The sequence below is a fragment of the Eschrichtius robustus genome, chromosome 12, assembly GCF_028021215.1.
Source record: "Eschrichtius robustus isolate mEscRob2 chromosome 12, mEscRob2.pri, whole genome shotgun sequence".
Lineage (NCBI taxonomy): Eukaryota > Metazoa > Chordata > Mammalia > Artiodactyla > Eschrichtiidae > Eschrichtius > Eschrichtius robustus.
In genome coordinates, this window is record NC_090835.1 from 75,039,099 (window position 1) to 75,062,306 (window position 23,208).

General features: G+C 55.5%; 1 protein-coding gene across 2 annotated transcripts; it reads right to left on the reverse strand.

Moving 5' to 3' along the window:
- Positions 1-14,128: 14,128 nt before the first annotated feature.
- FRS3 (fibroblast growth factor receptor substrate 3) lies at positions 14,129-23,071 on the reverse strand. Of its 2 annotated transcripts, XM_068557607.1 has the most exons (7): positions 22,894-23,071; positions 21,120-21,263; positions 20,008-20,096; positions 18,912-19,098; positions 16,734-16,895; positions 15,746-15,903; positions 14,129-15,462 (listed from the first exon to the last, which is right to left on the reverse strand). In XM_068557607.1, the coding sequence occupies exons 3-7, from the start codon at positions 20,071-20,073 to the stop codon at positions 14,548-14,550; spliced, it is 1,488 nt and encodes a 495-aa protein (XP_068413708.1). In that variant the 5' UTR covers positions 20,074-20,096; positions 21,120-21,263; positions 22,894-23,071; the 3' UTR covers positions 14,129-14,547. The 2 variants fall into 2 exon arrangements, with proteins under 2 accessions (XP_068413708.1, XP_068413709.1); XM_068557608.1 differs by lacking the exon at positions 21,120-21,263.
- Between the last annotated feature and the right edge of the window lie 137 nt (positions 23,072-23,208).

Genomic DNA, 23,208 nt, shown 5'->3' on the forward strand with positions numbered 1-23,208 from the left:
TGTTGGGTCTTTGTTGCTGCGCGCAGGCTTTCTCTAGTTGCGGCGAGCGGGGGCTACTCTTCGTTGCAGTGCATGGGCTTCTCATTGCGGTGGCTTCTGTTGTTGCGGAGCACGGGCTCTAGGTGCATGGGCTTCAGTAGTTGTGGCGCGTGGGCTCAGTAGTTGTGGCTCGCGGGCTCTAGAGCGCAGGCTCAGTAGTTGTGGTGCACGGGCTTAGTTGCTCTGTGGCATGTGGGATCTTCCCGGAACAAGGAATCGAACCTGTGTCCCCTGCATTGGCAGACGGATTCTTAACCACTGCGCCACCAGGGAAGTCCCTAAAGTCACATTTTAAAAAGAAGGAAGGGAATTCCCTGGGGTCCAGTGGTTAGGACACTTGCGCTTTCACTGCCAAGGGTTCGGGTTCTATCCCTGGTTGGGGAACCAAGATCCCGCAAGCCTCACAGCGCAGCCAAAAAGAAAAAAAAAAAAAAAAAGAGGAGGAGGAGAAGGGAAAGGAGCAAGGAGACAGAACACCTGTCCTCAGAGACACTCCCCCCCCCAAAGATGAAGGGAGGAGGCAGCCCCAGCTCAGGGAGTCCCGGGCTGATGTGGGCAGTGCAACTTCACCCGGGCTAACATTGTCCACAAGAGTAGAGAAGCAGAGATGATTTCAGGTGCAACGAGGATGAACATGTCTTTTCCACATAGCTGTGTATTTATTATCGTATATTTTAACACACATACATATTGGACACATCACACCCTTGATTTCACGGACTAGGGGTGTTTGTGACATCCTCCTAACCGAGGAATGTCAGGAAGCAGCAGAATTACAGCCTGAAATCCTTGTCACCGAGGAGTTAGTCTCCTAGGCTGGCCACTGCGGGGAGGGGCAGAGCCTCAGTTACCTGAGGACCCCAGGGCCCCCAGCCCTAGAGTCTAGGTGTTCGATTTCTCCTCTCCCTCCACCTCCCCAGCCCTGGGCCCCAGGGGGAGGGACAGTCTCCTAGATGTGAAATCCAGCCAGGAACTCCCAGCCTGTCCCCCCACCAAGGCACTGCCCAGAGGTGGCCCTCTCCATTTGACAGGCAGGACAGCTGTGAGCACAGGGTCAGCCGTCCTGCCAAAGTGGGGGCTCCATGTCTGTGGCTCTGTCCACACTGCCGGCTCAACGTCCTCCCAAACTACTGTCCCACATCTCCAGAAGTGGCGCCTTGCACAAGCCAGAGCGCTGGCAGGGAAACCTGACCAGGCCTCTGACCCACCCCACCACGTCAGTGGATTCTAACCGGGGCCACACCCAGATAGCGCAGAGATCATGAGGGTGGTATTTGAATGACTAGATTTGGGACCCAATGACCTGTACTGAGTGGGCATGAAAGTCGAACTAATCTCACCCCCCTATTTAACTCCCCAGCCACCCACCTTGTTCCCCAAAGCCAGAGCCTACAGCTGCTTTATTTGGGGTCTCCCAGCTCTCAGCCCTGAGGAGCAGAGTTTGGCTAGAGTGAGTGAAAATGGGGGCTCCCCAACTTCCGAGAGACCCAGAGACCCAGAGGGTGTGCCTCTGACCAGGAAGATAAGGCAGAGCCGGTCTATACAGCAGCAGCCAGGCCCACCTTGTCGTTGCCCACATCAGAGATGTAGTAGCAGACCCTCAGGAAGACGTTTTCAGGGAGCCATGAGGGCTGGCTGCACTCTGAGAGCAGGAACGTGGGCTGAAACCCCATGAGGCCGTTGCTGCACTGACCCAGAGGAAAAGAAGTGAAGCTGTCAGTAGGCAAGTCTCATGGGTTAAGGAAAGAACCTGAGCTCTGAAATCAGAGAAGCCTGGGTTCAAATCCCAGCCCACCCCTGCCTGGCTTTGTGACATTGGGCAAGTCACTTAACCTCTCTGAGCTTCAGTTTCTCATCAGTTGAGGGAGGGAGATAATATGACCCATTGCTGTGTTCTGCATGATGAATACAAGTTAAGCAGGTGAAGAGAGTGAGAAAAGAACATTTCTGGCAGGCAAAATAGCACCTGCAAAGGGCCTGAGGTAGGAAAGAGGAAGTGATGGGGCCAGTGAGGCTGGAGTATAGCAGTGAGAGGGGTCCCCTGAAGGGGGCAGAGGCCCAACCACCAGACCTGAGGCTTTCAGGCTTTTTTAAAACCACAACCCACAGTTAGAAATATATTTTACATCATAACCTTATATACACATACATACAACGTCTAATGAAAACAAAAGCTTCACCCCCCCCCAATAAAAATTCTAGTCCATAGTACATGGGATGCACCCAATTTTCCTATCCTATTTAATTGTTTCTCAAGTGCTGGTTCCAATCAACTGAACTGATTTCTAATGCGCTGTGAGCTGCGATTTGAAAAACACTGATCTCTATGGCATTGAGCACATGTGTGCGCACACATACACACAGTCTTCCACTCTCAGCTGTCATCTGTCACATAAACAATCACAAGTGTTCAGAGAGCAGGGTGGTGTCTCCTCCCTCCTTTGTGTCCCCCGAAGAGGAGGTCCAGAGGATACTCCATGCATATTTGTTAGATAGGAGCAGGGTGGAAGGCTGGGAGAGAAGCAGGGCCTGGCCCACCACATTTGGAGGTTTGAATAATCTAAAGAGGACCCCGTGACCACCATCCCTCTTGGACAAATGGAATGGGGACCACCCACACGTGGTAAGGGCCAAGTCTCAGGTTGAAGAAGGGGCTGATCATCACCTGTTGGGGTGATAGTGGTACCCACTTCCAGGATTATCAGGAGGATTTGAAGAGCAAATACACACAGAGCCTCGGCTCAGCATCTGAACCAGGCATAGCCACCAGCACTTACAGGGTGCTCAGCGTGTGCCTGGCCCTCTTCTAATCGCTCTAATTCTACCAGTCTGTTTAATCTCACCAGGACCTTACTCATAAGGTAAACACTGTATTGTCCCTATTTTACAGATGAGGAAATAGAGGCTCAGAGAAGCGCAGTGACTTGCCCAAGGTCACAAGGCTCAGACGTGGCAGAACAAGGATCCCAATGCAGACAGACTGGACCTCAACCACTCCACGTACGGCATCTCAGAAAGATCTGGATAAATGGTGGTTCCTGGTACTACGCTTGTGGAAGAAGTTGGTAAGATGATCCTTAAGGTCTTATGCAAATCTGACATCCCAAGAGCTCTATGGGCTCCCCGCCTCCATGCCCAGGTATGAAGGAGAAGCGGGAGAGAGATGGGGAGAATTGTAGAGATGAGGTGCTGAGGGCCCAGCAGAGAAAGTGGATGCCCTGATGGTGAAGGGACTGGTGAGTGGGCTCTGGCCACTGCTGTAGTTGGTGACAAACTGGAGAAATGATAAAGGATGCAGAGACAGGTGGTCAGAATCTGCTCCCCCAGGGCTCCGGGGACAGAGGTGGCTGGTCTCACAGCCCGGAAATCCATCCTGCAGCCAAATCCTTCCTCGGTCCCTCAACCTCCCAACCCTCCTCTCCCCCACAACTGCAGATATGTCCCCACCCCAGATGAATGCCCCAGTGAAGGCACCAAGATGGAGTCCAAGCCGGTAGGGCAGAAATACAAGCAAGGGCTGTTGCTAGGGGAGCCTTTGAGGGAGAGGGGGCAGGGAGGAGGCAGGGCAGGGAGATCCCGCTGCACCTGGCATGAAGCAGCTGGCAGGGAAATGACATGCACACCCTCAGGGAATTTGGAAGGAGCGCCTCAGGTGAGAGTCCTTTGACTTCCCAGTGACAGTGGGTTGGTGTGCCTCCCTCTCCTCGGCTGTTCCCTGGGACCCCAATGAGCTGTGTCAGCTGACCACAGATCTGCTCAGGGAAAATGATGAGGGAGTTGCCTGTGTCCATGACAACCAGGCAGCCCTGGGAGCACCAGTCAGTGGGCCGGTGCCCTGTGGATAACCTGTAGGAATCATTAGAGGTCAGAGGTCATGTCGTCCCTCCCCCAGCCTCCATGCAGGCTCTCCCTTAAAGCAGTCCCTGGGTCTGCCCTGGGCTGGGAGAAGCCCTACATTTTTCCCAAAGGAAGCCCCCCAGGCCTCCTCCCTTAGTGGGGGAATAGGATTTGAATCTCCCCACCCGTGGAAGATGATCTGCCAGTAACTTGGGCAACCACAGGGCTCCAATAGACCTCACCTGTGTACAGCTGGCTCGTCTCACTACCAAAGGTGACTTCTCCCATGGTGATGTCATCTTGTCAGCTGCAGACCAGAGACATAGTCAGACTGTGTAGGAGGCAGCTGTGGGGTGATTGGACCCCCATTTCTGGAGCCTACTCTCTGAGTCAGCCCTCTTGTACCTCCACAGCCCCTGGCTCAGGGTGAGGCTTCCGGCCAGGTCTCCATAAGCCCCTGTCCAGTACCATTTGCAGAGAGAAGAAGAAGCTCCCAGGCGGCAGGGGTCCTCTCGCCTGGTAAGATAGAAGCTGACCACGGGCTCTAGAATCAGGCTTCGTTTGGAAAAGCCATCCATGCCCGTGGTAACCCCACTGCAGAGATGGAAGAGGAGACCAGGCCCTTTATCCCATCAAGGTGCTTTCAAAGGTGGTGTCCGGCTCCGTCTGGCTTAGGCCAAACCCCTGGTTGGTGATGGCCAAGCCCTGCATCTGCCCCGCCACAGGAGGAGAATGCCCCTGGGGGTGGCCCTCAGGAGGCCAGGGCCCTGCAGCCTCCCTCAGCCCGAAGGAGGCTCTACTCCCAGGACTCTGTGAGAATGTGGGTCCTGTGTGGCACAGAAGCGGTGGCCTCGGCGAGGAGTCCGTCCATGGAGGGCTCACAGAGCTGGAAGTGTGTGTACCTGAGCGTCAGGAACAGGCATGGAGATCAGGACCCCGCTCCTTCCCTCTCTCCTCACTTCCACAGGAGGCTGGCGAGGCTTCAGGGGAAAGTCTGCAAGGTGGCCCTTAGAGCCAGCGAGCTGGGTGGGGCTCGGGAACCCCTTGCTGGGTGATGCCCTTGTACAAGGAGGCCCTGAGGGCCCCAAGTGTCCTCGTTTGGGATGCCTGAGAGCGGGCAAGGGGCCACCAGGCCTCGCCACGTGTCACAGGTCATCACCGAGCATCCCCTGTGCACAGTCTATCCATGTGCAGACCCACTCAGCAAAGTGCCGTTCAAACCGAGGGTCTCACCCCATTAGCTGATGGTGAAGTCAATCTGGTAGATTCTGAAGAGGGCTCTTTTTTATTTTTATTTTTATTTTTTTAATAAATTTATTTATTTTATTTATTTATTTTTGGCTGTGTTGGGTCTTCATTGCTGCATGCAGGCTTTCTCTAGTTGCAGTAAGCGGGGGCTACTCTTCGTTGTGGTGCGTGGGCTTCTCATTGCGGTGGCGTCTCTTGTTGTGGAGCATGGGCTCTTGGTGCGAGGGCTTCAGTAGTTGTGTCACATGGGCTCAGTAGTTGTGGCTCGAGGGCTCTAGAGCGCAGGCTCAGTAGTTGTGGCACACGGGCTTAGTTGCTCCGTGGCATGTGGGATCTTCTCTGACCAGGGCTCGAACCCGTGTCCCCTGCATTGGCAGGTGGATACTTAACCACTGCGCCACCAGGGAAGCCCAAGGGCTCTTTTTTAAATGCCATTGACTGGAATAGAATAAATCAGAGTGCCATTCAGACAACATGGCTATGCAGTGCTTGTGTGTGTGTGTGTGTGTGTGTGTGTGTGTGTGTGTGTCTGTGTCTGTGTCTGTGTGTCTGTATCTGTCTGTGTGTGTGTGTGTCTGTGTGTATGCATGTGTGTCCTGGCTCATGATGCAAGATGCTGAAAGGGTCCCACGCTCACACTGTCTGGGATGTACACGTACAAACACACATACATATTCAGGGACACGCTTGCCCGTCTCCCTGCTCACATCCAGGCCCGGGCTGCGCACGAGCTCTGGCTCCCCCAGAGGCAGCTGTGTGTGTCTCCGCGTGTGCCCAGACACACCTTCCTCTAAGCTGGGCAACAAGGAAACTCTCCTATGATCCACCTCCACCCTGTCCCTTGTCCTCCCCTTCCTTTCCCCCTCTTCCACCTCTTCCTCCACGTGGTCCTCCCTTCTCCTCTTTTTCCCTCCTCCTTCTTGCCTCCCTCCTTCTCCCTGCCCTCCTCCCCGCTTCCCCTCCCAACTGGCCATGTCCCCTCTAAGCCCTTGCTGAGAGGTAAGCCCAGGACCTCCTCTCAGTGCAGCATCTGGACCAGGGAAAGCCCCTCCGTGCGACTGCATCTCCCAGGGCAGAAATGAGGACAAGGGGTCTGGCTTTAGCATAAGACAGTCAACCTCAGGCCAGACCTGACTACCCTGTTCATGGGGTCACCCCATGGATCTGCACCGCCTCCCTCAATTTCTCCCCCAGAGAGAGTGGCCCACTTGACAGTAGGGGCTGGAAACTTCCAGAGACTCTCTGCTGTTCTTGACCAGTCTCCCCTTTAAGTCCCCAGACCTGTCCAAAGGGGCCAGCAACCCGTGCTCCTGTGCCCCATGTCCTCCTGAGACCTTGCAGGGGCCAGGTGAGGGCAGCAGGGTGCTGGGCAGTCCATGGGGACAGGTTATTTGGATGGAGCTGGCCTTGGCCACAGACCAGGTCTCCATGGGTGGGGAGTGCTGGGGTTTGGGGATTGGGTAGCAGGAAGGGGAGTCCTGTGTCCCAGATTGAGGCATATCAAAGGCCAGAGAATCTAATCAGCAGGGCCTGGATAAGGAGCAGGAACTGGGTCTGTTCCAAAAGTCCCAAACCAAACACTGATAATGGACCCAGGAAGCTCTGTCACCTCTCCCATCCCACAGCCCCTAAGTGGGCCTCAGATAGACGCGGTTATGGTCCCAGGACTGTGGAGCCAGAGCTGGCCCCAGCCCAGATCCCAGCCCATTTAGTTTGGGTTTTGGAGAGGTGGGCCTGTGAGTGGCAGCGTGGAGCCTGCCTGGCCTTTCCCTCTGCTCAGGGCTCCTTGTGTGGGACACCTGGGGCAAGGAGGGGGCCAGGGATTCAGGACAGGGAGCTGGGGACAGGCAACCTCGGGCAGGTACCGGCAGCCCCCCACATCCTGGCATCTGGAGGGCTTGGCTCCGCATGCCCACTGTACAGGGAAACCCAAAACCTCAGGGGGTCCTCACGCACCCAGCAGGGATGGAGGAGAGGAAGGATCCAGAGGCCTGGACACTCCCCAAAGCCACCCCTATTGCTTTCCTGGCTGAACATCCCCTTTTCCAGATTCTGAGCATGTCTGGAAGGGGTCTGGCTGACCTTGGCCCAGCTTTCTGCCAAGTCCAGGCATACTCCCCACACCCGGCCCAGATTGTAGGAAGCTGAGATCGTGATCCAGAGACTCCAGGAGGATTTCTGAGGGTCTCACCTTTTGTCCCTTTGTAGGATAAGGTGTCACCACTGCTCAGTGCTGGCCCCAACCTCTAGTGGCTTGTCCTCCGGGCTCTGTCTGCCTACATGGGCCACCCTCTGTGTGCTGAGATCCCCCAGGCCTGCTCTGGACGGTAGTGCCCCCTCCCACCTGCATCGTTGCAGCCTCACCTCCCAAAGTCCTGGGGGTGGGATGGGGGCTCAGCATCCAGATCTCCCCTGGTCGCAGGTCCGGCAGAGAAAAGACACAGAATCACAGGTGCGGGAGCAGCAAGGTGGGCCTCTGCAAGGCCTGGCCTGGCCCCGGGAGCGCGCACAGTGGAGCCCTCAGCTCTGAGCCATGGTGTCTGAGGACCTGAATTTTTAGCCTCTGGCCCCAGGGATGGGTCACTGTGTCAAGGGGCATTCTCCCAGGTCTCCCACAGGGAGGAAATCTGTCCCTCCTCCCCCCACATTCTTTTTCCATTCAGTAAAAGGCATCCCTCCCTGTAGGGCCTGGTTAAGGAGCAGGTCCCAAACCTCAGAGACCTCCTTTCCCACACCTCGCCCCCTATCATTTCCCTTGTCCCATTGGGTCTACCTCAAAATATATCCCAAATCTGTCCTCTTCTCTCCTTTCCCACTGCCACCAATGGGCTCCCAGCCACTGTCATTTCTCCCCTAGATTACAGCAGTAGCCTCCTTATAGGTCTCCCCACTTCTGCCCTTTCTACATGCCTCCCCTCCTCCTACCTCCACACAGCAGCCAGAGCCATCCTATTAGACCTCAAGTCAGTCTCTGCTCCCAACCCTCCAACAGCTAATCCAGTCACCTCCCCTCGCCCATAGAACCCTGCGTGTCCTAGGTCCTCCCCCTGATCCTTCCCCCTCCATCACCCCTCTCCAGCTGCACAGGCTTCCTTGGACCCTGTCACTTTTCCCGAGCCCCACAGGGCCTTCGTACTTGCTGTTCCCTTTGTCTGGATCTTCCTTCCCTTAGCTGTTCACTCAGCCTTCTTCAGGCCTCTGCCCCACTGTCACCTCCCCAGCGAGGTCTTCTCTGACATGTGGCCCATTCCTTCCACTCAATCACATTGCCCCTTCTGCAGTTTCTTCAAAGTTATGTCTTCCCTGAACTTAACTTGTTCATTTAATTAATTAGCTGGTTAATCGTCTCACCCTTAGTAGAATGTAAGTTCATGAGGGCAGGGCCTTATTTGTCCTTATGGCTGCCGTGTCCCCACCCACCTCCATGCCTGGCATATAACAGGCACTCAATAAATATCTGTTGAGTGAGTGGACAGGTAAATGCCCACACCTGGTCTGGTCGGAGCCCCACAGCTGCCCCCTCCAATCACATGTGGACACACGGCCTGCTGTTCCAAAGCCTGTCAAGTGCAGTCACCTCCGCCTCCTCCTTTCCTGACCATCTAGCTCCCGCCCCACCCGCTCCTCTCCTCCCAGCCCTACTCCCCCAGCTTAATTGCTGGGGCCCACACTTCCAATTCCTTCCCCAAATCCTCCCCACCCTTCATGGTCCCCCTATAGCCAGCTTCCCCACATCACTGACTGTTGCTATGACAACCATAGCAGAGGCAAACTTGGGCTCTGTGTCAAGTGCCCACGGAGCGCTTTATGTGCATTTTCTTATTTACCACACAACAACGTTGGGAGGTAGGTATTATTAGTTTCCCTTAATAAATGAGGAAACAGGTTCAGAGAGGCTGAGTGATCTGTCTGAGGTCACACAGATTTCAAATGGCACAGGCACGTGGTCTGTAATCCTGTCTTGTGTGAGCCTCGCTTCTCCAACTAGACAGTGAGATCTGGGGAGGTGGGGCTTTGTCAGGACTCAGCGCCCATGACCCAGATTTTGAAACTTGGACCCGCTATGTCTAACGGTGGCTTGGGAAATCAAGGCCACTGTACTTGCATGACTGTGCATGGGGTCCCCCACCCCAACCCTGATATAGCAATACATTGATAGATTCCCCAGGACCTTTCATCCCAAGAGGAAAGGAGCTCAAAAGGAAAGATCTTGGCCAGCACCAGCCCATCTGGGCCAGAGAGGCAAGGTGCCTCAAAGAACACCTGGAAACTTCCCCACCCCCACCCAGCCCGATGCCCCCTACCCCTCCTTCCATGGCTGCTCCCATCTCCCCCCAAGCCCTCCTCAGACTCAGCTGCCCTGCTCTCCCCAGCCCAGGCAGCACGCAGTCAAGATTAGAGGTTTCATTGCTTTTACATTCCTCTTCCCCAGAGCCAGAGTCCCCAGTCCCCCATCTCCTCACTCCCAAGTCTTGTCCCAGCCACACTCTTTCTGGGATCTTCTCACCCAAAGAGGAACCGTGCCAGGCTAAAGGAGAGGCAGGTGGAGGGAGGTGACGGCACCCCCAAGGGGCCAGGCCTCCCCAGCTAAAAGAGCTGACCAGAAGGAGAAAAGACAGCTGAGGAAAGACCCCCTGTTAATTAGCAGGCACCAGGTGGGGTTAAGGTGCTTCCTCCCCACCCCCCGCACTGCTCATTAGCTCGGTCATTATATTAATAATCCCTTAAGAATGAGCATAATGACAGCGCACAGCTGGAGCACGAGTGGTGAGCCCACCCGCCTGACTTCCCCAGCCCCACTCCACAGGCATCCACGGGGTCCCTGAGGCAGGAATGTCCATCCCCAGAGAGGCCAAGAGAGGGGTCCACCTGGTGAGCAAGGCAAGTGGTAGCAAGGCTCCCTACCAACTACTAGCAGGCAGAGTGAAGCTTCCAGAAGAGCTAGGCTGAGAACCCCACATGTCGCAGCGAGTCCTTGTGACCCACCAACCACAGAGAACTCCCTCTCAGCCCCATTTCTGTCTTCCTGTCACTTCCAGGTTCACTGCGAGGGTTGGTGCCTCTAGATTCCAGGACAGACCCAGACGAACAACAAGAAATGCCAGCTGAATGAATGGAGGGTTCAGACTTTGACTTAACAAACCAAGAACTCCAACATCAGGTAGCCGCTGGGGGGCGAGGAATGCTGCAGATGTTTATGTGGAAAGACCTGGTGGCATGCCAGCTCTAAGGTCCCAAGAGCAAGAAGGACCAGTGAAGTGAGTGCTATCTCAGGCAGAAGCATAACGTCTAGAGTGCAGGTCATGCTGGGAAGACATTCTCTTATTTGATCCTCGCAATTTCTTTTTTTTTTTTTTTTTTGGCCGCAACGTGTGGCTTGTGGGATCTTAGTTCCCTGACCAGGGATTGAACCCACGCCCTTGGCAGTGAAAGCGCGGAGTCCTAACCACTGGACCGCCAGGGAATTCCCTGATCCTCACAATTTCAAGACAGAGGAACTGTTATTACCCCTGTGTCACAGATGAAGAAACTGAAGCATGAAGAGGTCAAGTTGTTAGCAAGTGGTAATGCTAAGTTTCAAAGTTCAGCTCCCTTGGCAGAGAGACTAAGCGGTATGCGGGTCCATGAGCAGAATTAGGACCCACTGAGGGACGGTTTTAGGGACATCATAAGACCCAAGTGGAGGGAGTACTTGTGAGGTTGTGAGCTCCCTGTCTGGGGAGTGTGTGAGCAGAAACCTGATAAGCATCTCCAGGAATCCTGTTGAAGGGATCCCCGTATGGGTCCCAGCTTAGCTGACCTACAAGAGTCCATCCTGGACTCCGTGATTCTGTAGATACAGAGCCCTGAGGGGTCCACACAGGCCCTCTCACCCCTGCCTCAGCCTCCCATGGCCTTTCTGGGGTCTCGGGGGGTCCCTCATTATAAACCCTCCTCCACCTGTATGACTCCCCTTGAAAGTATTGGTCAGAGAACCCGCCAGAGCTCAGGGCCTCTTGTGGGGCTGAGATGCCTGGAGGAGAAGGCAGCGGGGCCGGGTGAAGTCAGGCCCCCTCCGGCACACCCACCTACAAAATGGGAACCATTCCAAGGCATCGAAAGGGTAGAGGGGCAGGGTCCGTGGGTGGGCATTGGACCGACCCTAGGGGAAATCAGGTTCACCTTGCTGTCAACCAGACAAGGCCCTGGCTTGGAATTCAAAAAGATTCCTGAGTGGGAACACTGGGGAATGTGGCCCTTGCCGATACCTGGCCCACTTCCGTCCGGGGCAGCACCCAACACGCTCTCCCCGCAGCCCACCTGAGGGAACTAAGCCCCTTCAGACCAGGTTGGGAGAAGTGCCTGGGAAAGACACACGACTGGCAAGCAGCCCCAGCTCAAGCCACTGATTAACTTCATGGCCTGAGGCAAGTCACTTCACCTCTTGACCTGCTTCCTCCTCTGCACTGTGGTGATAACAATCCAGCCCAGAGAGCTGCAAGAGACAAATGGTCTATAAGGCCCTGTGGAAAGCCGCCCCTGTTTATACCCTTGGAAAGTGCTATTATTACCCACGGGTGGGCTCCGGGAGGGCCCCTCCTGGTCTGACCTGAAATGTCACTCCTGGACAGGATGCTGGCTCCTGTCCTTTCCTGAGGGCCGCCCAGGGGGTGGGTAGGGCCTGATTCTAACTAAGAGAACTGAGCAGTCAGCAAACATTCACCATGTTGGTGGGGATCGTTGGACGATGATGGTGATGGAAACAGATTCTGTCCGCACACCACGCCCTGATGTTGGCAGGGCAGGCTCAGACACAGGAGCCGCGGTCGCCCTCCTGGGCATCACTCCCACCCGCCCCTTCCCGCCAGGAAAGCCGTCCGCTCATACCCTACCCGCTCCACCAGAGGAAAATTCCTAGAGTAGACCTTGTGGTCAGAGGCAGTGACCTGGGGAGGGGACGGGGAAGGTTGGCGGCCACACTGGGCTGGAAGCCAATTCCTGGGACATGCCCTGGACCCCCACCCAATGCCCCACAAATATGCGGACTGAAGCGATTACAGCTTGTTCTGGGGGAACCGCCAGGCTCTGACCAAGACCTGGGGACCCCTGAGAGTGAGGCGGAACTGCTCTTCCTTGAGTTGTTCAGCAAAGGAGCAGCAATGAGCCTGAGGTCGGTCTCAGGGGCTGAAGAGTTGTGATGGCCAGTGGTTTTTTTCCGGGGGAGCAGCTGGGTTAAGACAGCTTGCCCACGTCGGTCTGCTTTCTAAAGTGGTGCCACGTTCATCATCTCATTGGCTACTTCTCACAATTAGCTCCGTGTTTTCCAGGGGTAAAAGCCGAGGCCTATTTGGGGTGACCAAATGCTCAGGAGAGCAGAGATAATAGCCAAGTCAGCAGCAGAACCCGGCCTCTTGACTGAAGCCAAGCTCCTGACTCCCCGATGACAGGGTCCACGAATGAGGAGGGTCCGGAGCACACCCATGAGACACTAGCATAGCCAGGGGCCCTTGGCCTGGTCCTGGCACAGCCATGCCTGCCCCCCATCTTGGTCATCCTGTTTGGAGAGTCCATTGCTCCTGACTGTGGAGACCAAAAGGAGGAGCAGGGGTAGCGCGGGAGGACGTGGAGAAAGCAGAATTGAGCTGCCTGTCTGGGTGAGCTGCAGAGAGAGGACAGTACTGCCCTAATGCAGTGCGGGGAAAAGTGCATGAATCCAGCCTGCTGCAGGTGATTCCTCTGGTCCAGAGATCAAAAGCATATAAAGGAGAGAAGGGTCCGGTGCCAGCTGTACCCTGGGACCGTACTGGGCCCCAGGTGAAGGGCCTCTCCCATCCTCTGTAGCCAGTCCTCTTTGCCCATTTCCTGGACAGAGTGACACCCAAGGTCAGGCAGGTCTGGAAGCCGGTTGGTCTAATCCCCGCCCAGGGGAAAGGGCGCTCCCAGAATTGAGGCCCAGGCAGTGGTAAGACAGCAGGAGGAGAAGGGAATTGGGTGGGCCCCACGCTGGCCTGTTTCCTTGGTGTGGAGGACAGGTCTGCTCGCTCCACAGGGCAGGGAGCTGGGGTACAAACGGTGACCAGAGACAAGAAGGCTTGTCCCTAAGTCTTGGACAAACCCTGCTCCCACTCCTCACCAGGGCCCTGAGTGCCTCATCGCAGACACTGGATTTCCTGGAGATTAACCATTCAGGGGTTTGAGACAGGGAGTCTTGAGGCAGGGAGGCTGGTGGGAGGAGGAAGAGAGAAGAGGCAGCCTCCGGACAGGGAAGGGGAGCTTCCGCAACCCCAGCCCTGGGCGGGTGGCGTGTGCAGCCCTGTACAGACCGTGGGCTCCCAGGCAGGCGTTCAGATGTGGTAGCTGTCAGGGGACCACCCCTGCAGTAGGTCAGAGGGGCCCCAAAGAGTCCATTCCCGGGGAATACTTCTCTGGGAAAGTCCTACTTTGTAAGTCAGATTATTTAGTTACATATTACACTGTTTTTCCCCTTTTGTTTTTTGCTCGTCCTGGGCTTTTATTAAAGTCCTGTTTAAAGGTTCTAATCTTGACCTTGCCATGTTGACGGTGCCGAAGGAGGATCCAGGGTCCACCTTTGGACCAAGGTGGTACAGGAGAGCAGTTAAGTACCCAATGGGACCCACCTGGTGGCAGAAGGGAGACTCAGTGAGGGATTCCAGAGGTGAATCTGGTGTAGCGCCCCGCCCCCTCAAATTTCCCCCACACATTGCCAACCTCAGAGAGTCAGGGTTTTATCTCATCAGGGTAGCTTTCCTTACCGATCCCCTTTCTGCATCTAGAACTCTAGCTGTCCTGTCACTTTACTTTGACAGAGCAGCCACCCCTGGCAACTTTCAGTCTGGGCCGCAGCTTCTTGGAGGAGAAAAAGAAATGGTCATGACTCGTCACAAAAACCACAATCACCCCAAATTTCCCAGAGTGAAACCCCTACCTCTGTTAGGCCTCCCCGACTCCCACCCCAGCACCATGCCAGGAAAGACTCCCTACGAATTCGACATCATCCACCAAGTCAGAATTTAAAAATAATTATATTAATAATAAATATGTTAAATTACATTTAAAACAATAAATAGAAAAATAAACTGATAAATAAAATCAACAGGTACAAAATGTTTCCAAATTTCAACCAAAAAAACACACAGACGACAGACGAGACAGATGACATAACGAGAGGGTGCGAAATGCAATCACGGGGCCCTTCACAGTTTACGTCGCGTCTCCCTCCTCACCTGGTCACCCTCTTCTGTCCCCGACTCGGAGAGGAGACTGGGAGACTCAGTGGCTGATACCTTTGGGGACTCCGGCCAGTGCGGGGAAGCATCTGGTCCCGCCTCAGGGCCCTTCTGCGAAGCAACCCCAACCCCGGGCGTGGGGGTTCAGAGCACAGGAGCGGGAGGCGGAGGCTGCCAGGCGGGTGGAGGGACGTCCCTACAGCGGCAGGTCGGTGCTGTTGTGCCGGGTTTTCCTGGCGGTGCCATCGTCTCGGGGCAGAGCCCTCTGCAGGTTGGACATGGCCACGGTCTTTTTGAGGTCAATCACAGCATAGGAGTCTGAGCTGCGGGCAGGGTGCGTGGTGGGCACAGGGGCTCGGGGGGCTGAGGGGTTCTGGGGCCCCTTGGGGCAGTCTCCACCCCAGCCCTTCAGCTCCACCTGGATGTAGTTGAGCTGCCTGGGGGGCTCGGGGCCCGGCCGGCGGAAATCAAAGTTGAAGACCCTCGGGGAGCCTCGGTGGCGGGTCAGCGGCACAGGAAAGCTGCCGTGGCTGCGGAGGGCAGCCCGGGTGCTGGTGGGCTTCTGCAGTGGGGTCTCATCCTCCTCGCCTTCAGGGAAGCCGTTGGAAGAGGGTGTGAGCCCGTCCCTCGAGTCCCCGTCATCCCCGGCCTCCTCCCCCAGCTGCTGGGCCTGGCTCTCCCACACGGGGGGCAGGGAGGGCAGGTTCTCGTAGTGCAGCAGCGCGGCCCGGCGCTGGGCAAGGCCATTCCAGCCGGGCTCCTCCGGGCTCAGTCTCCAGCCTGCCCCCAGCCGCAGCCCCCCACTGACATTCTCGTAGGTGCACTTGGGCCGGGATGGGCACTCGGAAGGGCCCTCGTTGTTATTGTCGTGGTGGAGCGGGTGATGCAGGCTGGGGCAGAGGCCTTGGCACTTGGTCATGTGCCGCCGAGCCGGGGTGGGGCCCAACACGAACTTCACTTGGCCCGGCTGCAGGAACACCTGCGGGTCCCGCTGTTCGGGGCCCCAGGTCTGCGGGGCAAGGGGCGCCCGGCCCTCAGGCAGGGGCTGCAGGCAGTGCCGGCTCCTGCGGTGCTCATCCTCACTGGCTGGCGTGTTGACGTAGGTGTGGGACTGCGGGGGAAGAGTCCAAGGGCAGGAGGGTCCGAGGGCAGAGAGGAAGGAGAGAACAGGGGACAGGATGAGAGAAGAGAAGCACAGGGAAAAGGAGCTGCAGTCTCCTCCTCTTCCTTGTCCTCCTAACCTTCCAGGGAAGCTGCCTCCCTTTCTTGGGACAGGAAGGGACTCTATCAACTTTCTTCCCTCTCATGATCCTCACTGGGAGGAGGTGCCATATTTCCCGGTCCCCCACCCCCACCCAGACCCACAGGAAGACGCCGGGCAGCCACTTGCTCACCTGCTCATCGGGGGCAATGAGGGCATGGGTGGACTCCTCCCCAAGCGAGGGGTGTCGCAGGCTGCTTGTCGAGGGGCGCCGGGGCACTGAGAATCGCAGACCCTCTCCCGGGCAGCCAGGGAAGCCATTGGAGAAGCTGGAGACGGTGTAGCCTAGAGCTGGGCACACAGGAGACAAGGGGGTCCTTAAACCACCTGGCAACTACCTACAACCGTGTGTGTGGCATCCTGGGACTCCTCCAAGTGGAGGGGAGACACTCCCAAGACCCCCAGGGGGTCAGCCCCGCTGAACTGGCAGTCCCCCATTATCTTCACCTTGTATCTGTTCTCCAAACCCTGCCCTTTCCCTCACAGCTCAGCTTGAACCCCACTTCCCCATCACAGCCTTATCTGAAACACTTAAGGCACACCTTGTCGTCACTGGACCGACCCTTCACCTCATTCCAGCTCTGCCACTGAGCTCCAGGGAAGCTCCTCGAAATCAAGGACCGTGTTCCTATTTATTCTGTCCCCCACGGGCCAGCCGATGGAGTGCCAGACACGGAGCAGGTGCTCAGTGTGATTCAGTGAATGAACAAGCAGAAATTGTGGGAACCTCTCCAGACAGCTGTGGGCAGAGATGCCTGCATAAGCCATCAGGAAAGGTATATGGGTATGATCCAGTAGACAGAAGGAAGGAAGCAAAACAGCTCCAGACTGCCGTTTCCATGGAAACCCAATGTCTTCCTGTCTGTTCCCCGACCATCCATCAGTACAAGACCCTGGACTCCCCAGCCTCCACTTGAGTCACCTGACTGGCCCAGGCCAGGACTTATCCATCCCTAGGAGTCGTCGGATGATAGATGACGGTCCTGGAAGCCTGGCTCACCCAGCCATCCCCTCGCCTGCCTGCCTGACTCATGCCTCCAAGACTGGTGCTTCCTGGGGCTATGCTTGTACGTGCATGTGCGTGTGCACTGGGGTGCTGAGGCGGTGGGGGTTCTCCTCACCATTGGGAGGCTGGGGGGCCCGAGGGAGGTCGAGCTCAGCCGGGTGGCTGTTGCGGGTGATGATGACCGGTTCTTCCATCACATTGATGCTGTTGCACTGCATCAGATCCTGGAGGAGATTGAAGATTTCCTCGGCCCGGGAACACTTAAATGCAAATATCCCTGAAGAAGGAGAGGAAGAAATGAGGCTCCTCTGCCCCTGTGTCCTATAGGGAAGGACTAGAGAGGCTGAACAGATGCACAGAGCTCAGGACAAGTCCCTGACCTCCAGTCCCAGGCCTGCAGAGGGGTGGGAGAGGCCCTCACACTGAGCATTCTCCCCAGCACCCTCCAAAGTCTAAGAGCCACAGGAGGAGCTGGCCCCAGGCCCACGCGGCCCACCCTAACACACTCTATCCATTACCACCATCTTAAGATCTAATACTTCAGCTACATTCCTCCGAGGTTAAGTCCTTTTCATAAGGATGTGTGTGCACCAGGGTGAAGGGAAGTGAAGTAAAAAATCAAAGTGGAAGGGACAGTGTCAGATGAGTGACCACTCCACCTCACATGCTGCCCCCATCTTCCTCTGCCTGCCACCCCTTAATCCCCGGAAAAATGAGCTCCGCCAGGGCACCAGCCCTCAGCTCTATGCCCAACAGCCTCTAAGCTCTTTGAGGGTGGGAGGGTCTGTCCTGTTCACTGCTTATTCACTGCATACTTAGCCCAGTGCCAGGCCAGAGAGTGACTGTCTACTGTGTATAGGCCCCTGGCCTTATGGAGCTTGAAGTCTGGTGCAGAAAGGAAGGATGGGCTGACTAGCTAAAAGACAAATATGGCAAGGCAACCATGTGGCTCCTCCATGCAGCCAGCCTTACAACCCCTCAAACTCTAAGGCAGCAACTCACGGTCCTGGCACAGCAGGACTGGGCTGAGCACACATGACTCAGGGGATCCAAAGATGCTCTTGGGGTGTTGGGCCAGCCTGGGATTCTGCACTCCCCCTGTGTAACAGTGGGACCCAGGACTCAGGGGAAGCCACTTGGGATGTACATGTGCATGTTCCAAACAAAGACAAACTAGGTTGGGGTATGAGGTCTGCAGGAATGGGATGAGAAGGATAGAAAGGAGGGGAAGAAACAGGGCTATTCTTTCCTCATTCTATTCTATTTATTATAGCTCATTCCAAGATATGTCAAGAGCTTAGAAAAGGCTGGGAAAGCCTGGAGTTTTAGAAGAACCCTGTGTTGGGGCCTAGGGAGCTCCTCTGGGATCTCCAGTGTGGATTAATCACCACCAGGAGCAGAGAGGCCCCTTCCTCCCCTCTCTCTGCTCAGCCAGCGTTAACTGCTTCTGCCTCATGAGTTCCAAAGGTAAGGTGCACAGAGGGGCGGGCTCCCCCAGCCAGTACAACCTCAGAGACACACTGTTGTGTTGGTGGCCTCATCAGAGGAGCTTTCTCATTCCATCCCTGCAGTCACACCTCCGCACTGCATTGAACACAATCCCTTGTGGGATTCCTTCTAGCAGAGCTTAGGCCTGTGTCCTCAAAGAAGGCCCAGACCATGCCACCCCTTCAAAGAGCCATGGCTGGCCCCAGCCTTGACTTCATGCAACAACCCACCCCTCCCTGACCTCTGGCTGCAGGGAGAAAGGGGAAGAAGGCAGAATACCTCACACTCCACCACCCACAGGTGACAGGAGACAAAGATTAACCTCGTGAGGGTTACTCTGTATACCACGGACCTCCCCAAATCTATCATTCCCATGCCACACAGCCCCAAGGCAGCCAGAGCTCTTGCCTGACCTTTCATTATACACAGGAACCAGGGTATATGACTTGGGGCTCAGTTTGTTCCTACTTAGGGGGCAAGAGGGACCCTGAAACTAGAGTAAGAGAGGGAGGAGGAATCGCTTGCTTTCCCAGGCCTGGGAGCACTAGCTCCTTCCCGTGGGCTGTGCAACAAATGACCTCACAGAGCCCCCCAGGCCAGAGTTGCAATGATCGAAGAGAAAAAGCACTGGCCTGGGAGTCCACTTAGTTCTGTGTGCTCTTGGCCACGACCCTTCCCTTCTCTGGGCAACACCTGCCAAGTGGACAGACTTCCCCACTGTCCCTCAAGCTACGACTTCCAGCCCCAATACCTGTCCCAGGCACACAAGCCCCCATCCCAGCGTGAGGCAGGGGCTGGTACTCACCCTGGCCAGTCTGACACCGGCGGCCACTCTCAAAAGAGAAGAGGTTGGAGTCATAGCCATAGCGCCGCAGGCAGAGGTAAGGCCAGCGGACAGCCTCGCGCCGATGCAGGTGCAGCACCAGCTCACTCTGCGTCAGCTCCATCACTCCGGAGCCCAGCTCCACCCCCTCATCATCCACATTTGTCACCTGGCAGGGGCAGGGGACAGAAGGGTTAATGGGTGAGTCCAACAAGTGTGTCCAGGTCCGTGAGCCACTGGGAATGCCGCACGATTACTGGGACACGGATGAAGCAGCACCGCTGACCCACTACAGGTCTCTAGGCCTTAGTTTTGTCATTTGGGCAGTGAGGGGAGGGGTGGTTAGTCGACCTCCAAGGTCAGATGGTTAGACGTGCAAAGTTAGATGACCCTAAATGGTCCATGGCTGGTATCCAAGGACCAGATGTTAATGGGAGAATAGGTTCTGTTGTAAGTTCAAAGTCTTAAGACCCTGGGAGAGTCAAACCCAAGCAGAACAAATATAAAGGCCTCCACCACCTCCCCAACTGCAGGACCTTGCTGAGGGCTCCCTCTTCTGGTAAGCAAGAGAAACCTGGGCCTCAAGATGCCGGGGTGAGGAGGGGGCGCCCCCTACAGGGAGGTGGAAGGAGCAAGGCGGGGGTGCACCCAGGTCCACTGGGCCGGGCCTCAGCTTCCCAAAGCAAACAGCAAACACTAATACTGTGCTTAACATGTGTTAAGCACTGTTTGAAATACTTGACACGTGTTAATTCACAAATCCAGACTTTTGTTGTTTTCTCCGAAAAGTTATAATGTAAAGTTACAAAGATACACTGACAGGAGTGAACATTCTGAAAGCACAATCTTTGCTACTCTTATTACAGCATTTCTTCATTCTTAGTAATACCAAGAGCCACAAAAAAGGCAGTGGCCTGAGCCCGTTCTCCTTGGCACTGCTCAGAGGTCCTGAGCTTGCGAAGCCCACAACCTCAGCCAGTCATTTCACCTTCTCTAGGGAGGTTGAAGCAACTTGACAGCTCGGGCCGAGCCCAGGAGGCCGCGCTGGGAATGTGGGAGAGGAGGGGGCTGTGGGTACCTTGAACTTGCTGGGGTGGTTGTCTGGGACGCTGTCTCTGTTCAGGCAGCTGCAGCAGCTCCCCATGGTGTCAGAGCAGCCGGCCCGCCCTAGGGAAAAACACAAAGGACAGGAAGGTCATCGAGGTCAGCTCCCAAAAGGCCTGCTCTGGGGAACTCTGGCCGAACCACCTCGTTTTGATCACCTACTCTGTCTAAGACTCACAGTCCCTCCCTCAAGGAGTTCACATTCTCAATCCAGGGCCAGACACACACTGGATAAACATTAATTCAAGTTAGGACGTGTTAAGGATTAATGCTGATGGAGGGATGGAGAGAGCTTCTTAGGGGCAACATTTGATCTGGGCCTTAAGAAGTATGTAGGATTCTGACTGATGTAATGACAGGGAAGGGCAGTCTGGGCAGCAGGAAAAGCATGGTTAAAAGTAGGGACCCAGATGAAGTGATCTGCATCAGGAGTTGGGTGCCAGCCCAGTGCCCTCCTCCAGATTCAGTGAGGAAACTGTAGTTGGGAGTCCCAGACACTTTGGCCTGGACCTTTCTCCTTGTTCCTCCTTTTCCACCTCACTCCTCCCACATCATCCAAATCCTCTCTTTTCTTTCCTCACCACCATCCCAACATCCACCTCAAATTTATCTTTTTGATGTTCTCTTCAAGTGAGATGTTACATTATGGTCAAGAGATAGACTCAGAAGATTGAACATTTAAAACAGAGCACTACTTATATAACCTTGAGTTGGTATTTCTTCATTAAAAAAATAAACGCTGGGTTTGCTCCCCTTTGTCCAAAGGGGAGAACAGAGGCCTTAATATCTGTTTTTTTCCTCAAGGATTACGGCACTCGAATTAGACGCCACAACAGTTGGGCCTGTGCCTAGGATGGAGGTGATACCACCAGGCTACAGTGACCTAAGGGAGCAAGCAAACACATGGACCGATTCCAACCAGAAGTTATGAGTTTGCAACTTTCTGCAAGAAATGAATCAGCAGGATTAGGTATCTTTCTAGAATTCCCGCTGAAAGTGTAAAGCCTTGAACAATCCTGACTTGCACCCTCTACTCCTCCCAACTTGGAAAACTCCAGAAAAGTGGCTCCTATACACAGCTCTCACCTCACCCAGGCCATCGGGGAGCTGACCATGGGAGGGGCATGGGGAAGGATCCCCACTTTATTCCCCCTGTTCTTGGTGGGGTGTCATGGCAAGCAGTCTGCAGAGAAGTCACCTGGATCTCCCTGGGACACACCTGGGGCTCACCTAGCATAGGAGACAGAGACCACAGGTTAGTGGAAACCTTCCATTCTCACCCCCAATTGTTAATGAAACTGACTTGCCATCAGTCCATCCCACCTGGATATCTATTCCAGCCCTAATGGGATAGAAACACCAATGAAGGAAGTGAGAGCAAGAGCAAAGGGACCACAAATTCTAAGCCCCATAGGCCCTGAGAGGGACAGACTCCCCTGGCATCAGTGACTTTGAAGTCTGAGGCAGCCCAAGACATTTTAAGTCACCTCTAGTCTCCATCTGAATCCTGTTACAACCAATATCAAGATCACCACCTTACCTTTGCTGAGAACTTGAACTCTACAGAGAGCTTTCTCAAAAGGACACTAAGATGTATTAGAAAGAGCAATGGCTTATGATTCAGGAAACCAGTAGTCTTTTTTGTTGCTACTAAGTATCTGGGAGAGTCTGCCAAGTAGATTCTCCATCACCACCCCCAACTCCCACCCCAAGGCCTTAGTTTTGAAGGGAAACATCTGTCAACTGTGGAACTTCTAGCTTCAATAACCTCTAGAGGTAAGTTTGTAGGACAAACATAGCTAAAATCAACATTTTCCTCTTCTAGGACAAGCTCCTTCAATCTCACATGTGGAAGCTTGATAGATTTTCTGTTCTCCAAACTCTGAAAGGCCTAAAAGTTAACATAAATGCTAACAATCAATCAAAATTTCAGTAATCTGAGCCCTAGGTGGACCAGTCGACAAGCCAGTACCCTGGAGATCCTTGAAATCCCACCCTCCTGCTCTGGAAAAACAATGTCATTTCCCAGGGCCCCTGGTGCTCTGCATCCTTGGACACTTCCCAGGTAAAAGGACGCCTACCCTCTTGGTCTGGCTTACTCTCTGGAAGGGGGCAGCAGGATGAGGAAGGTATGCACAGCCTAAAGGCAGACAGCTGGGTAAATATTGGGGCTTGAGCCACCAACAGGGAGTCTGCGGGTGAAGCCAAGAACTACAGGGTGCAAGATGGGGTAGGGCGCTGCACCTTTTCCTGTCCCCTTCACTTCTCTTTAAGATACCAGGACATATCATGACAGCCCAACGAGGGGGGTTACATCGGTGGGACAGGAGGAGGGGTCGCTGGTCTGAGACAGGTGTAGATTGGAGGTGGGAGTTTGAGGTTACAGGGACTCAAAACGTATGAGAGGGATCAGGGAAATGTGGACAAATTTTTTGGATTTGAGCACGGTGCAAGGAGAATGGGGGACATGAAGACTCAGAGGAATTTCAGGGCGGTGGATGCATCTGGGGGCATCCAGGAGAGAATGGTGCTCTGTGAGCGTATCAGGGGAATTTGCAGGAGTGAGGGGTTCTGAGGGCTCCAGGACACATGAAGGTGTGTCCGGGGGTGGGGGTGGGGTGGTTCTGGGGGCTTAGAGACAGATTTAGGTAACAGGGTTGACAGGCGAATTTCTAGATACCGGGAAGGAATAGGGGAGGTCAGGGCCGCGCGTTGTCCCTGGATCCCCGCCCCCAGCCCCGGGTTTCCACCGCCCGCCCGCCCGCCCGGGGCTTCCTTGGGAGGGAGTGGAGACTGCGGCGCGGCGCGGTGCGGCCTCGGTGGAGCCGCCTCGCCCCCGCCCCGCCGCGCCCCGACTCACATCGCCCCGCGGCCCGGGCGGCGCCGGGCCCCGCTCCCGGGTCCCGCTTCAGCAGCCGCCACCCGCCCGGAGCTAAGGCCCCCTCCCCGTGGCGGCGGGGTCAGAGGTCACCGGTAGCACCAACGAGACGCTGCGGGCGGGCAGACCCGATCGGGGGCGACCGGCGCGCAGCCTAGAAGGTCCCTTTGGAGGACTTTGCAGTAGGGAGCAGGGAGCATGCGCAGACGCCAGAGGGCGCTCAGGGCCAGGGACTGAGAGAGCCCGGCGGGGGCGGGGCGGAGCCTGGGGCGGGGGCGGGGCTCGGGGCGGGGCTGA

What these genes read in the sequence shown, in the direction of transcription:
- FRS3 (XM_068557608.1), bottom strand. Translation starts at nt 20,073, where the DNA reads ATGGGGAGCTGCTGCAGCTGCCTGAACAGAGACAGCGTCCCAGACAAC. An exon ending in GGCCCCCCAGCCTCCCAATG is followed by an intron (nt 15,904 to 16,733) that starts GTGAGGAGAACC and finishes CTGTGTGCCCAG; the next exon opens with CTCTAGGCTACACCGTCTCC. An exon ending in TCATTGCCCCCGATGAGCAG is followed by an intron (nt 15,463 to 15,745) that starts GTGAGCAAGTGG and finishes CTTCCCCCGCAG; the next exon opens with TCCCACACCTACGTCAACAC.